At 36.4% G+C, this 15660-nt stretch overlaps 1 protein-coding gene across 1 annotated transcript in view; it reads right to left on the bottom strand.

Annotated features, from left to right (window-relative positions):
- Nucleotides 1-15660, bottom strand: part of pdlim4 (PDZ and LIM domain 4) — a gene marked incomplete at its 3' end in the record, with an annotated part of 37923 nt that overhangs the window by 10981 nt on the left and 11282 nt on the right. The window contains 1 exon segment of the mRNA XM_014019808.1: nucleotides 8758-8839. Coding sequence (XP_013875262.1) covers nucleotides 8758-8839 — 82 coding nt within the window.

Here is a 15660-nt window from a genome sequence, read left to right as displayed (position 1 = left end):
CATATATAGGTTTAAAATGCATGAACAATTCTTTAAAAAAATCTTAGATTAAAAGAAAAACATCAGCAGCAGTGGTATGTTTTGTCTGAGTTTAAAGGGAGTGAGAAAATAATCATGGAGGTGTCCTGACTAGAAAACCACAATCCCTTTGTGAAAAAAAATGTTTTCCAGAAGTATGGCTCATTTCTGCTTTTCCCTTTTTAAAAGCAAGGGTTATTACGCAGAGGTTTACGTCAGACTTAAATCTACTATTTCTGTCAAAACAAAATATTTTTGTAGGGTAAATATTGAGCTTTCTTTGTTGACTACTTCTCTAAGCTGAAACCTATAGATATTGACACAGCTCTTAGGTAGTTAAAAAAATAAACTAGATTTTTAACACGATTCCACAGACTTTCCATATATCTATTCGGTTGGAACAGTTTAGAAGAATCTGCAGGACTAATGCAAGACAGATGCATTAGACACCTAAATAACTCCACTGTGTGCTTAGCAAGTTTGCTTAGGCTAAGGTCAGCGCCCTCTTCGTGCATTTGCACAAACGCCATAGTGACTTCATCGAGCTGCTAACTGTTTACTGCAGCTGTCAGCACACTTCAGAGATAATGCTCGCTGGCAACTAGCCTCATCTTTTTTAGAGAGACCCAACTGTACAGATAAAGTTTTATTGCAAAGCTCGCGCTGATGTCACCACTTCTGATAGTGTTTTGGACCTTTGAATTTCAAAAGATAGCCAGCAGTTTTGAATGACTGAACAGGGCTGCACACCGTCATGGTGTCAGACTATAAACATTTCAGCCCAGATGGAGAACCTTGTTTATAAGTTCAGCCGTGCAGCCAAACAGACTGTTGCATCAACGAGCCACTGGACTGAGAGCGTCCATGTGTGTCCATGTGCACGGCTGTGTGTTTTGGGCTGATTTAAAGCGCCTTAGCCACAGGTGGTGAAGGTTCACTGCCTCTTCAGACAGGACCCCTCTCATTTTAACAGATGGATCTGCTGGATGTCATCCTGCTCTCAGTCTTTGCCTGGACCACACACACACACACACACACACACACACACACACACACACACACACTCAGCACTTTTTAATGTTTTGGATTCTCATTTACACGAGAAAACACAAAACTTGAACTTAGATATTCACTCTGTCATTGTTGAATATCTAAATCTAAATTGATATCTAAATATCTATGCTTTAGTTATAGCTAATGGCTTTCATGAAAAAACCTCAATATTAGAGACAAATGAAACCAGAAACTCTTTGAACAAAATCCTAGCAGGCAAAAGAAAGAGAATTTASAACTGCGCCACCAAATAGCCACAAGGAAACATCCAGCTCCTTCCGAATGACGTATAAAGAAAGCTAGAGAGTGAAACATGATTACAASAACACATCCAAACATGCCAAACTACATCCTATTTGTTATCTTTAGCTCCTCTTACAGATGGTTGACCCCATGAGAACTAAGTGTAACCTTGATTCAACTTCCATGTTTACGTTTGGATGAATTGACGTTTTACACGCAAGAAGTGTGAAAGTTCTAGGAGGGGATCCAAAAGAAAAGCAAGTTTCATTTTCAACTTTGTGCCCAGATTTGTTTGTTGGAGGCAAGTGAATACGCGGCAGTGGTATAAAGTTGGGTATCCATTTTAAAAAGCCACAGTCAGTACGTACACTTCTTCTTACCACAACTCTGTTCCAAATCTCTAATCAAAAATGATCACATCTTTTTTAATTTTAATTTCACAGTTTTTTCCTAGTCTTGAATTGCATTTCTATATTATCCCTTAATTCCTTTTAGATCTTTTAATTTCCTGAGAATACATCATTACTCAGGATAAAATGTCTTTAATAACAAATCACTGTCCCTACAGGGCCTTTTAGCATTCATTACTCATTTTTTTTTTCACATTTATACAACACTAAGTCCTCTGATAATGATCAGAATAACTGATACAACCAGACACGTTGATTCTTGCCTGAGAATAAAGCAAGTGTAGGAAAAAACCCATGAGAGTAGATTTGGTTTCACACTCCTGTTGGAACTTGACAGTAATGACATTACATTTATGATACTGATCTAAACAAACATGACCAGAGAGCCTCGGGTAATCTATTGATCTTGCAATGGAAAGGTTTTAGAAAAGAAATATAAAAGGCAAAGATCTGACAATGTGATGTTGAATGAGACAAACATCACCCAGATCAAAGACACAGGGAATGTTTATTTCAGGTAAGTGCCTTACTTATAACATGAAGAATGAACACGATTGTTCAGAATGGTGCCATCAAGAAGCATAATGTTACAAATCAATTCATAAAAACCAACTCCTTTTTTGAACCCATGCCATGTGGACATATCATTGAATGAATAAAAAACTAGCATAAACTTTGAAAACCCTGCAGCCTAACCAACATGCCTAAAACTGATTTGAGGACAAGTCAGTGAGGTCTGTTGTGTCTCCGTTTTATTAGACCACTGAAATCAAAATATAGCCTTTGGGTGCATCTTGATCTTTCAAAAATTTCACATAATTATTGTAAAAAATTAATTGGCGTTCCATCATGTTTAGTAAATGTAGAATGTCTGTCTATAAACCAGGCCTTTCCAGTTGTGTGTTGGATAAAAATGCAAAAACTTAAAAATAAAAATCTTGTTTGGATGGAGTTGCAAATTGTAGAAGCACAAATGTGTTTACTCATTTCACCCAAGCACACCTGTCTGAGATGGTTTGACTCCATTTGTTTGAACTGAGCTCAACCCCACTTTTAAATCATTACTTTGTATTTTTTTTCTGACTAATGCTCTTTCCTCCCCAACTGAGCACTCATGTTCCACAGTTATTTACTTTAGATGGATGGTAGATTTATAAGGCAGCACATCTGGTGCTTGCCTTATAAAAATGCCTGTTTGGTTACATTTAGGACCTGAAAGAGCTTTCAAGCTGCTATAACAAACAGCAGGAAAATTTCTTTTGATTACATATATCACCTTTGAGCCAACTGTTTCCTTAAAAAGATTTATTCTTTTGTTTTAGGACTTCATGGAAATATTGTCTTTTAGGTCAACATTTCTTATGTTGAATACATTCTCACCCTGATTTCCTTGGTAAATCTTCCATTTTAGTCAAAACAACTGAAAACCCGTACAAGCAGCTCCAATCAGAAACCCAATAGAACACCACCTGTGAGGTAATCTGTTTTATTTTTTTCTCTCTCTTGAGAATGAATGCACTTTAATTGCCCTCCATAGCGTGACTGCACACCTGCTGTTTCAGTGGAAAACAAACCAGAGACAAAAAAAAGATAAGGAAATGATGTAACTATTTATAAGACTCAGCATTGTCTGCTGCCCATAAAGCTAAAAATCCAAGTGATTTCACCAAACTGTTTTCCAGTGGCAGCTGAGCCTGCCTAATGATTCAGGAAAATTGGTAACGGATGAGGTTTTGTACTTAAACAAAGGCATTTGGCATTTGCATGTTCATCTTTGATTGTACTTAGTGAAGTGCTTTAAGTCAAAACATATGAATGTTTTCCTTTCATTACCTGGACAAAAAGTTATTCGGAGAGCAAAATGAGTGGACCTTAATGCAGAACACTAACTAGGGCATTACATGGTACAGATGAAGAAAGGACAGGTTGAAGAGTAGTGTGGGTGTAAGGTGGGAGTTTAATTGAAAGCATATGCCAACCTTTACTTGAGATTCAGAAAGTCTTAATAATGCATGAACTGCCTCCTGAGTGGCTGAGTCCCTCTGAATGTTCAAAATTAGGATTTTAATATGTTGCTTTGCACAAATAACCAAACACAAACCAATCCTTTATGGTTCCCTGGGTCTGGAGGGACATACTGTATAATGCTGTGTGAAATAGTACACATTTATTTTTATTTTATGTTTGTTTTGAGTTTTTATTGTTCTTAGTTTTTTGTTAGTTAAACACTTTGTGATGTTTGTGATGGTGAAAAGTGCTAAATAAATAACGTTGCTAAATAAATAAAGTTTACTTACAGAACTTTTAATTTATAGGAGATATCTCTATGAATAAATGTTAAACACTTGCAGTACTTACTGGTATATGATGTAAAATGATGGTTTTGTGACTCATTATAAAGCTGTAAAAAACCCTTCCAACATCTCAATTATCTACTGAACTTGGACTGAACTTTTTTTAAACTATATTGTCAAGTATTTATATGTCAAACTTTCTTCTCTCTAAATATGTTATTATTTTTTACTGTCTTGTGTTTTTAAAAGTAATTTCTTTCATTACTGATACTGTAAAATAATTATGTTGTTCATTTATAAACAAAATATGTGTGTCATGCAAAACCTTTTGTTTTAAGAGCATAGCTCATCTCCAAGCAGAGAAGGAATTACGGTCTGTAAGTCATGCAAGGACTTTATCTGTCAGCTCCTATTAATGTTAGCTTAGAGAATTTGCTTTCAGCTGCCAGCTCCTGGGCYGAGACTGGAAGCTTCAAGTGACGTGCAATCCAAACCTTTCAGCTTCCACACTGTGAGGCCTCATTCTTTCCACAGGACCATAGTGCTAGGCCACATTAGCTCTCACTATAATGATGGGTTAGCTTTCATGAATGACACTGAGGCACTTTGAGCCAAAACATTGCTGTTTGATTTGAACTATGGCTGTAGGGCATTCCCTCTTACTTAAAGCTGCAACTGCAAACTGTGGCTTGAGGGTAGAAATTTAAAAAAAATCTGCAATGTTTTTAACCAACAGTGTTGATTGACTTTTTAACTGTAGTGAATCCATCCATCTTTCCATACATTCATCTATTTTTTACCCACATTTCAAGGCAGGGTTGTTGGGGAGCTGGTGGTTAAAAAACATTAGGCTGGGTCTGAGTGAATCTACTTCAAGATAATCCAGTTTTTGTTCACTTTAATGTTGGGGTTGTGTCAGTCACTGATAGAGAAACAATTATCTTAAATCATTACGGGATCCTTTTAAAGTTAAAACCTTGTCAAAGTTTCACATGTGATTTATGCAGGTCTAGTCATAACACATTATTATTACCTCATTCCTGCCATCCCACKGTAACAAAATTATTTCTATTTTAGGAAGTTGGGTAAGACATCCGGTGGCTTGTGGACAGCCTTTAATGTGAGCTCAGTTCCTTGGAAATCATRCCGTTTCATTGAATTTCATCCTTCCCCAAGTAAAAGCAACAGTAAAAGTCATGCAGTCACAGTGTTTTAAAAACAGCATCCAGTCATATGCCTGCTTGGAATTTTACCAAAAATTCCTGCTTTTCCTCTTAGGCTTTTATGAGAATCTCCCAAGTTTTCAAGGTAAAAGGAGCCCCCTTAAAGCATTGACGAGTCACTTCCTGCTCAGTCAAAAAAAAAATCATGTGCAGTGAGGCTGGAATTTCCAACAGGAGTTCAAAATTAAAAAGAGGAAATGTCAAATACAGAATACGATGACGGATGCCAACAATGAATCTGGGCTTTTTATTTCTRCTGGAAGGAAAGTGCTCTGATGCTCCTTTGGCAGTTCAGTACGTTTTTAGTTTCAGTTCTCATCCTGCTGATGAAAGTATGCTGCTTCAACATGAATCCTAAAGTATTCTATTGGAGACATCACAAAGGGGAAATTTAAATAGCAGACATGTTTTAAGTGGTTGTAAATACATTTTCTAACTGTGTTTCCATTTTCATCAATTAATTTGATWTGAATCAGGTCATTGTTGGTCCTGCTCTCCAAAGTGATTTATCTCTGGAGACACTGTTGGCCACATTTATTTCACTGAATAATTTCTGTCAGCAGATGTGAGCAAAGACAAGTCAAGTATAATAATTCCACCAGGCCTCAGGAACAATCAGCACTGTAATGTATTCAAATTGTATTAAAGTACAACAGAAAACAAAGAAAGGGAATGTTTTGGTCCCCAGGGAACATTTGCTTCCTCTGCTCATGCAAAGATGTATCCACCTGCRTGTGACATTAGAGTAGCCCTGACTTGGAGGTTTCCAGCTGCCCAGGTTTAATTTATTAAATGAGATACCAGAGTGTTGTCTGACTTTAGTGAAGGAGAAAGGAAGTGATGGATAAGATGTTATTGAGATACCATAGAAGGCAAAAGGGAAAATCAGGAGAGAGGATTTGCTGCTCTCATATTACCACCACGCAAAGCTCTTTTGTCATGCTTGTCTGTGTGGTTATATAAACTGTTACTGAAAGTCTGTCTCACTCAGGTTTKGTATTTAGCTGTGTAAGCCAAAAACCCAAAGTGATCATGAGAATTCAGCACGAACATTAAAACATGCATCTGCCTTTTTGTATGCCATAAAATCATATTTCACCAATATGTTTTTTTTCATGTTTCTATTAATGCAAACTTCCATTATTGATTACTATTTAAATTGTAAAGATTTATTTTTGTTTGTTAGGGTTGCAAATAACAATCATTTTAATAAGCAATTGCATGTAAAAAAATGTTCATCAAAAAGATTCAGTAAAAAGAAAAAAAAAACAAATACACAAAAATATAAACAAATATTTCCTATATCCTTGAAAGTATCTTAGTATTTTCTCTCCAAGGACACTGAGGGAAGAGTGCACCCTGGAATAATAGTGCTGACTGTCAGCCTTTATCTTTGACCATGAACAGAAGCCTCAGTGATGATCATGTTAAAGATACTTTAAGTCAAGTTATGTGCTTGCCGTGGTGTCCATGATGTCTTTCCCAACATGAACCCTGTCATTGTTTCTTTTTTTCTGGAATGAGAACAACAGTATTGTATTGGTATGTTCTGTATTATAGTATAATTTACAACAACTTAATAAATRMTTTGTTTTATTTGCAGTATTAGGTTAAGGCAAGTAAGTAGTCCAAAGAACAATGAAACACACATGGTGGGTGTTTTATTGCCCTTTGAAGTKTCTTCACTCACATTGTCAGCAAAATAAAACTTAAAGCTTTATCATTAAATTATTACCATCATTGTGTGCAAGTTGGATTTATTCATATAGCACATTTAAACATTAGCTTTAAACAAAGTAGATTAAACTACTTAAACTGAAATAAAGAGTAACATGCATATTTTATCACTTTCATCAAATAGCTAACAAGCTAATACCAGCATCAGGCCAGCTACCGGCGAGATTAATGATACCTTTCCTGACTTCAAAATGAAATAAACATAGTGACTTACCCAGTTGTTTTCATTTTAGGTGCTGTATCATCCCCATGTTGCTCCCGTGCCTTGCCAAAAAATTTTTTTTGCAAAAGTTGTTACGACTTTGTTTGTTTCGTGAAGCGTGAAGAGCTCTCAGTTTTCTCTTTCTTAAATTWCAGTTATTTGTAGAATTTATATAATGTCCTTTGAAAATACTTCAAGCTCCATCAAGCTCCATTCAACAGGCTCTGCACTGAAGCTGGTTGAGTTTTTTTTAAAATCTTTTACAACTTTATTGACAACGCTTTGGTAATCAGGTAATCCTCAACATGGCGAGACTTTTAAATATTAACCYATATCCTGTTGTGGATACAGGCAAAAAAAGGTGATGCAATTGGAAATGCACTGTATTCTGTCTTTATCTTTGTTCAGAAATCAACTTATAAACCAGGGACAAGCCTTAYGTTTTCTCATGTAACAAAAGTTTTTTTTCTTCCAACAACAGAGAACAAGAAGGCAAATAGTGACTTTTGGAATTCAATAGCTTTATTTCTGTCTGTGACTCTCAAAAATACTTCCTTGTAAAATATCAGACTCTAATAAATGGCTGCATATGTAGTATATTTCACCACATCCCCTGATCTTCCCATTGCACCTTTTCATACAAGGAAACACTGTGATACATGTATCTTAGTTTCTGCCTTGACCACAACTTAATTCTTGACAAATGAGCATCTCTTACATATATCTAAGACACAATACCCTCATTGTCTATTTCCATCCTACAGGCTGACAATTCTCCACAACGCACAGCATGTATCTCACCCTCTACACACTCAGAAGCAAATGTGCCTGCCAAAAAAAAAAATAAATAAATAAAAAAAAACTTGGAGAAGATCATCTGTTCATCATGCCTTGAATATTCTTTTGGCAGCTCGTACATTTGGAGGACAATCAAGACTCTATTTCAATACCAATTCACTGAACAGTGAGATGCATTCTCTCATTTATAATCGAGTTCATGAGAATGTACATGCAACTTGCAGATCAAGTTTTGTGCCCGTTTCCATGGATTCTGTTTACTGTCAAAACAAACTCAGACTTGAATATCTCAGCTACCAAGTTGTAAAGGTCACAGAATGAACCCAGATGTGATTTAGCTTTTCTTGGGGCTAATGTGAACAGCAGCAAAATAGCCTAATCAATCTCTTTTTAATAGTGACATGTTTATCCACAAACTTTGGATTATTTAGATAGTATGCTGAATATTTCAGACAAAGACATTGGTTGTCTTTGACCAATAGACCATAAAACCTGAATTTATAGCTAGACCTAATCACTAAGAGACAAGAAGTCTATAGAATGACGATGCAGGGGCCAAACATGTTTTCTAACAAGTTTTTTTTTCATTCACTACTGGCAGGTGTTAAGAATATTTTCCCACCAAAMGTCTGGCCATATATTTAAATGTCAAACTGTGTGTTAAAGGTATGAAAAATTATGTGCTTGTCATTTTACAGTGTCCAATTATTTGTAAATTCAAGTCTGACCAAACAGATGTGACTTGCGATTGGGGGAAAACCAGAGTAAACAACAGTTACCTGTGAGTCATGCTCCAAGTAAGGGCTTGTCTTGCCGTCCTCACTAAGTGTTGGTGACCACACTCTGTCTCCAGATCCTGATCTGTAAGACAATACCCATGAGAGAGAAAAAACAGTTCAATGAATTGTATGCCATCTAACATCAAAGTGCTGATGTGTGCTATAATTTCTGCTAAGACCAACATTTTTTCTTTGCTGACAGCTTTACTTGGAAAGTTTTCTGTATTAGGTGTATTTTTTTTYCAAGTGTGAACATCTACAAAAGACTTAGAAAAAGTGAAAGTAGATATTTGTACTTAATTGTTTTTAAAGTTACTGTAAGCTAGGGAAAATTTATTCACTCAAAAGTTATACAGAGCAGCCATTTCTGTATGACTACTTGTTAAACAAATATCAAAATATCAAATGAATGTTATAGAAGTTGTTACAGTAATAGGTGCTGTTGCTAGTCAGGGTGTGAAATAGTTTAGCAGAAAGCAATTGTCAAGGTATATGTATTTTATTTAGATGAGCCGAAAGGTCACCTTACAAATCAATGCTTATGTTTGTGTTGAATTTAATTCTGTCTTTTAGGTGAGAAAGCATTTAAGAATGGGAACATCATGGTGAAAGACAGCACACATGCATCTACCTCTCATATCAAGAGTCATTCAACTTTATGACTTTATGACTAAAGCTGAGTGTGCGCATGCATCTGTTGACCACACAGGGGCATGGGGTGAGTCATGGCTCAAAGAGCTGAGGTCATTGAGCTGTTGCGTTGGCTAGACTGAGGCAATGGTTCAGATATGAACCACGGAGGTGTTGATATCAAGGATGCTCTTATGAGGCGCCTAGTGTCTGACGGATGAGCAACAGCTACAGCACTGTGTAGGAAGAACACCCTCCCTTCCACCAATAACTCCATGATTCAGGAACAGAAAGCCTCTGTGTTTACAGTTTGTTTGGTTGCAATGGTAACCACACAAACAGCCTACTGAAAGATGTTAAAGTTCAGAGTAAAGCAGCCTGTCTGATTTGACAATTAGAAAATGCAAGACCAAAACTTGATTTTTATTTTCTGTGTGCTGACTTTTTGAATGGAAAGGAGTAGAGGAAAATATGACAGACACCAGTTTGGCAATTATAGCACGTAGTGTTCACCAAACATAACACTGACCTTAAGATTCTGGTCATTTATGTACTGGAAGTCTTCAAATTAAGAAGCCTACTTGAAATACAGCTGGTACACAGCTGGACTTCAAGCTGTGATATCAGCTATTAGGCTTTTTCCACCCGAATGTAGAACAACAACAACAACAACAACAACAACAACAACAACAACAACAACAACAAAATGCTGTTACTTCTCTGCTGGACTAAAAATGTTTATGAACAATGTCAAATGTTGTGACAGAAAATGTTTTAAAGTGAGTGCAAGTGTTTTTCTAGTGTAAGAGTTTTGTTTGAGCGTCTGTAGGAATTACACAGGCTCTTTAATTCTGTCCACAAAAAGTAATAGCGACTACACACTCCTATTTTTGTTTCTTTCCATGAACTACCACTCTGTCAAACAAAATTCAAAACAAACAAGTAAAAAATAGAAAGAAACATTTTTGAAAACTACGGAAACGAAAGTGTCAAATGTGGATTTTTACACAATATTTAGGCAGAATAATTAATAAATGAGCTCAAAACAAATCATGTATAGGGTACTTAAATCAAACCAAGCACAGAGAGTATAAAAAAAGATCATTGCTTTTTCTATTCCTCCTTTTGGTCATAATTTCCTCTTCCTGACCTCCCCTGCCAGTTTTAATTTCCTGATGGGGAATGTCTATTTTTTTGAGTGGTGCATGAGTTTACTCTTGTCTCAGACGTTACTGTAACTACCCTAAAAATTAAGATGAGGCTGATCACTAATCATTTCAAGCTTAACTTACTGTACATTCCAATTTTATTTAGACCCATCTGAAATAAAAATGCTTTTCACCTTTATTAAAGCTAACTAATGCTGCTTCATGAATTTTGTGATGTTGAAATTTATTGTTCTTCCTGGAAAAAGATGACATAGTTACCATTAACACAGCTCTTACAGGAGAACACTCTGTCTGTGGGCTCACTTGGAAAAAATATCTGCATGTGGGTGATGAAAGGATAAAAAAAGATGGGGAAATCCCCCTATTCTCCAACACATCTCAGTTCCTGATGGATTCGTGACCACAAAAAAAAAAAAAAAAAAAAAAAACCTTGGGAAAGTGTGAAAGGATTGATGAAATGAAGGGAGGAGAAAGCAACATTTCTAGCTGTGCAGAGACATAAGCTGGTTCCTTTGAAAGTGCTTTTTTTGTTGTTGTTTTGACCCAGCGGGAGTCCTGTGCTCCTTTGGTTCCATGCAGTTTCACAGTTAATTCCTCAGCTGTGACTCATGGGTCATGGTGTCAAAGCAAGACAGCGAGGGTAAAACCTCCACCAAARGGATCCGACTTCATCTTTGTTTTCTCTAATTCTTTCCAAATCCTCAGTCCTGTTTCTTGCTTTATGTTCACTGTCCAGAAAATGATCAGAATTATTTTTAATATATACTCATTACTTTATGTATTACACATCACCTAAAGCCCTGATCATAAATTTATTCCACACTACTGCATGTCTACCTTTCTCCTATAAGCAAACTAATGTATAAAGTAAAATCACTGCAGCTGAAAAACCATCTGACGTATTAGCTACTTTAAATGGTCATATCATGCAAAATCCACCTTTATAGCTGTTAAATGCATTTTTGTTGTGTACTTGGAGTCTCTAGGAGTGCAGAAAATTTGAATTTAGTCTCTCCTGGTGCTGCGAAGATGTCTTTATCTTCTGTTTGGGTCATGTTATCCAGCTTGTTCAGTCTTCTGAACTATTGCACCACATTTTTGTTGCAACGAAGCTTCTAAACAAGGTCTGGACTTACCAACTACAATTTCATTATCTTCATTCTCCTTTCACTCTGGGTCAAACTCTTGCTCCAACATGTAAGGCTGAATGAACAAGTCTTCAGTTGTTAACATTTTTTTAAATTAATTTGTAAATACAACATTTCTGCAATGTTATACAGTTGCAAACCCCTCTATCAAACTGAAATGGAGTGCTCTAGATTTAAAGAGACAGTGTCAAAATGAGTTGATCTGAGACACACCTAAAAAGGATAAAAGGGGGGGTTTGTGGAGCTACAATAAGGAGGAATTCAAACCAAAGCATTGCAGTTCTACTTCATATAGACCCCAACGGAATAATTTAAATGTGATAGAGAAGGATTTAAAAGCACAATATGTCTTTAGCAACCATTCGTATACTTCTGGCAATTTTATCATAAGTAATACAAATGAATATAAAGCCCATTTGAAAGATTGTAGAAGCTTAATGATCAGTGCTGTGGTCTTTTAATTCTGAGGCTGCAGGTTCAAGCCMAGACCATTGGGGCATCAACACTGGCCATATCATTTATTTGAGTTCACTCATGTGGCAACCCCTGAAGAAAGGTGCAACTGAAAGAAAAAACAACAACATAAAGCACATTTGATTTTGGTTTATTTACCCTTTCCTAAACTCTTCTGCAGTCCTAATAAAAGGAAATGGGTAGAATTTCATTTGTGATCCTCTACCGTGTAAAACAGTTCCAAAGAAAACTCTTCAGGAAGGTTTATGGATGATTCTTAGGAACCACAACTTTGTTTTGGAAGGCTACACTTTAGTAAATGTCATTTTGGTTTATAGCTTAGAGTAGCTTTAAAGATCTGTTCTTGGGTCTCGCTATGCTAAAGCCAAACTGAAAATTCAGAAATATGGTTTTGYGTCACTGGGATAAATTGATACTCAAGGCTCCAAACCATCAAGTGCAACTGTAACAAGAACTGAAGGTTGTTCATACTTCACAATACAGTATGTCTTCACACACACATACACACACAGAGGCATTGCTGCCACTGCACAAGTTTTTCCAAACAAACTGACCAGTGATGAAAACTTGCATCCTGACCACCATCATCTGTCTCTCAGGCTGTACAGCAAATATATAAAAAAAGTTTATTCTCTCTCTGGCAAATAAAGGTGGTGAAAAGGCCACGGATAAGATGGAAAAAAAGACAAGGAAAATATATAAAAGGAAACCTGTGGGGTGGGATTTGGATTTGGAGAGGGGAACAGCAGCAGGACACATGGAGTTCATGGACAAATAGGTTGTGTAGAATGAGGAGAAAGAATAAGCGGGAATGGAAAAAGAGGGAGGGTTTGTTCCTCCACAGCATGTGATATGTAAAGGTTTGAGAAAATACAGACAGGGCAAAGCAGACATGACAAACTTTAATGTGGTCCTTTTGTTTATAGCCAGGTCCTCCAACACTTCAGTGAATTTACCCAATGTGCGGACATGGATTTATTTTTTCTATTTCAATGAGACRAGGTAGATCCATTTCAACATGGCTGCCATGAAAAAACAGCCAATTCTCATCAGCAAGATGGCTTGGTTGAGAATATTGACACATTAAAATGCATTATGTTCAATAATAATGTATATGAAAGAAACGAACAGGTGAGACAATTTGAAATAAAATCAAAATGTAAAGTAATGTTTATCCTAGGTATTGCATGAAATTTGGAGACTGTCTTGTGTAAAACTGATAATGAACTTGAAATAGTTCATTTTAGGCAGAGGACTTTAGTTCAGCATTGTCAAAAACATTTTTATTTTCACGATCTTCAGTTTACAACAGATTTTTTTTTCTTTTAATGGCAGGATAAAAGAAAATCTGCACCAACAAGCAGTCAGTTATTTTTTTATGATGGCTCATTATGTCTTCTTCAGCTTTTATAAGTTTCTAGGGGTAAATAGCCAAAAAAGAAAAAAAACCCTGTTGCTGAACACCAACAAAAATTCTTTGTAGCAGAAAATTTGAAGAAGAAAAAAAGGTTATGAAAGCTATAAATAAGAGCCCAATACAAAGAAACATTCCTCTGTCATACAAGACCTCAAGCTCAGATGCAGCCAGTGTACTGTAATTTTGGTTCACAGCAGACGTGTAGACTCATATATTTGTCGACGAGCTGCTGCACAAAATTACAGGTCTCCTATTTCTGACTGTTGGGAGTATTTATGACGAGGTCTTTTAATGATGGCTGAGAGCGGCTGTCCTCAGAAATATTATTTTTTAGTGAGTCAGCATGTGCTCTTCCAGCCACTCCCGTTTTATTTGACTTCAGAATCGATGGCTGCAATTTTACAAATCCTCACTTATTTCTGTGGCCCACAATTGTCAAGTGTCTAGAAGTAGAAAAAAAAAAAAACAAATAAAGTTTTTTCATAACTACGCTGAATGACTAAGGAAGTGCAACTGAGCACCAACATGTTTGCTTGATGGTCACTTTCAGCCTCTAAAACAGTTTTTGAACAGGGAAGTCCCTTCTCTGGTCTCACTGATTCACTTCTCCTCTACTTGGCGTTGCTTCATTCTTATTAGTGTCATTTTCTTCTCTACTTTTTGTTTCAATTTCTCTTTTTTATCTTACTTTTCTTGTGCCAAAATGAAGCACACTTTTCTGGAAAGAAAATAACGGAGACTGGGAAAACCCAAATGGTAACTGTGTATTTGACAAGGACTCTTTTGAGGGAGGAGGTGTATAGAAATGATCCAACCTTTATGATGCAATGCTTCTATTAAACTTGGGTAATGTTGGAATTAAAAAAAAACATATGTACCTTATTGAGTATTCCTGTATTTTAATTACTTTGAGTCTAGTGTAGTTAAATGTTGAAATGCTCTTTTTTTTTTTGCCCCAGCAGCTGTAGACGAGCTCCTCCGGTCATTGGGCTGAATGTTTTCTTTCCCATCTTTTTTTATGTATGTACACTTAAATAAATTTACAACCTCTATGTGAAAAACCACATCATGGTCAGTGGCTATGCTTGATATATGAATGGGCAATTCCCGGTGAAGCAGAAGAGCCTGTTGTACGGTAGAATGCAAACTATAAAGCAAAAGCAGCACAGAGGGTGGAAAACCTCAGCATTATGACTTTCTGTGTGAGTAAATTTCTTCTCATTTAATTAGTGCTATGACTTCTTCTGCAAGACAACTTCATACTTGGAACATTATGGCAAACAGAGACAACATTTGTTCTTTTTTGCCCTAAAAGGAGAGGCTCAAAGGGCCATTTGGCAGCTGTCACTTGTAACTAAGACCGAAACCACACTGTGTTCTTCATCTAAGAGGACGAGGTTTAGGAGGGTGCCAGAATTGCGCTGCACTTTCCAGTACTCTAGCAACCCAAGTAACTATCTAATAGAAATGTGGGAAGCAGCTGACATTTCAGTTTTTCCTTGGTTTTAGCCTTCCAACCACCTTCACCCTCTCTGTCATTAACTGTTCAGACCAATGATTTTCATTCCAGAAGCATATTGCTTCTGTTCTCTTAACTTCAAGACATAGTGGTAATAAAAGCAAGAATGCCTCTTTCAGATCTACAGCTTTACATATCCGGATGYTATCAGCAAGTGTAAGCACACTGGTAAAAAGCAAAATTTTGGGCATTTTATTGGTTTGAAGMGTTAAGGCATGCGCTAATATAATGTAAAAAAGGAAAGCTATTAGCAGTGATAATGCGAATGGTGGTGCCCATTAATCTGAGAAAAGCAACAGTTTCAAAACATTTTTGAGTTCATAATTTTACAACAATAAGGACTATTCACAAGTGGGAAAAATTCAAAACAGTTTATCCCTRTCAGAATGTGAATTTCTCAATGAAAACAACAAAACTAAACAAGAGCTACATCTCAGTTTTAGCCAGCATAATGGGTAAAAGACTACATGGACTGGTGTGCACTTACATTAATGTATTTCTGGGCAGAGTTTCTCGAAGAAAGAGACTTTTTACCATATATATATA

This window comes from Austrofundulus limnaeus, unplaced genomic scaffold, assembly GCF_001266775.1.
Source record: "Austrofundulus limnaeus strain Quisiro unplaced genomic scaffold, Austrofundulus_limnaeus-1.0 Scaffold231, whole genome shotgun sequence".
Classification (NCBI taxonomy): Eukaryota; Metazoa; Chordata; class Actinopteri; order Cyprinodontiformes; family Rivulidae; genus Austrofundulus; species Austrofundulus limnaeus.
This window is presented reverse-complemented; position numbering and strand designations above follow the sequence as displayed.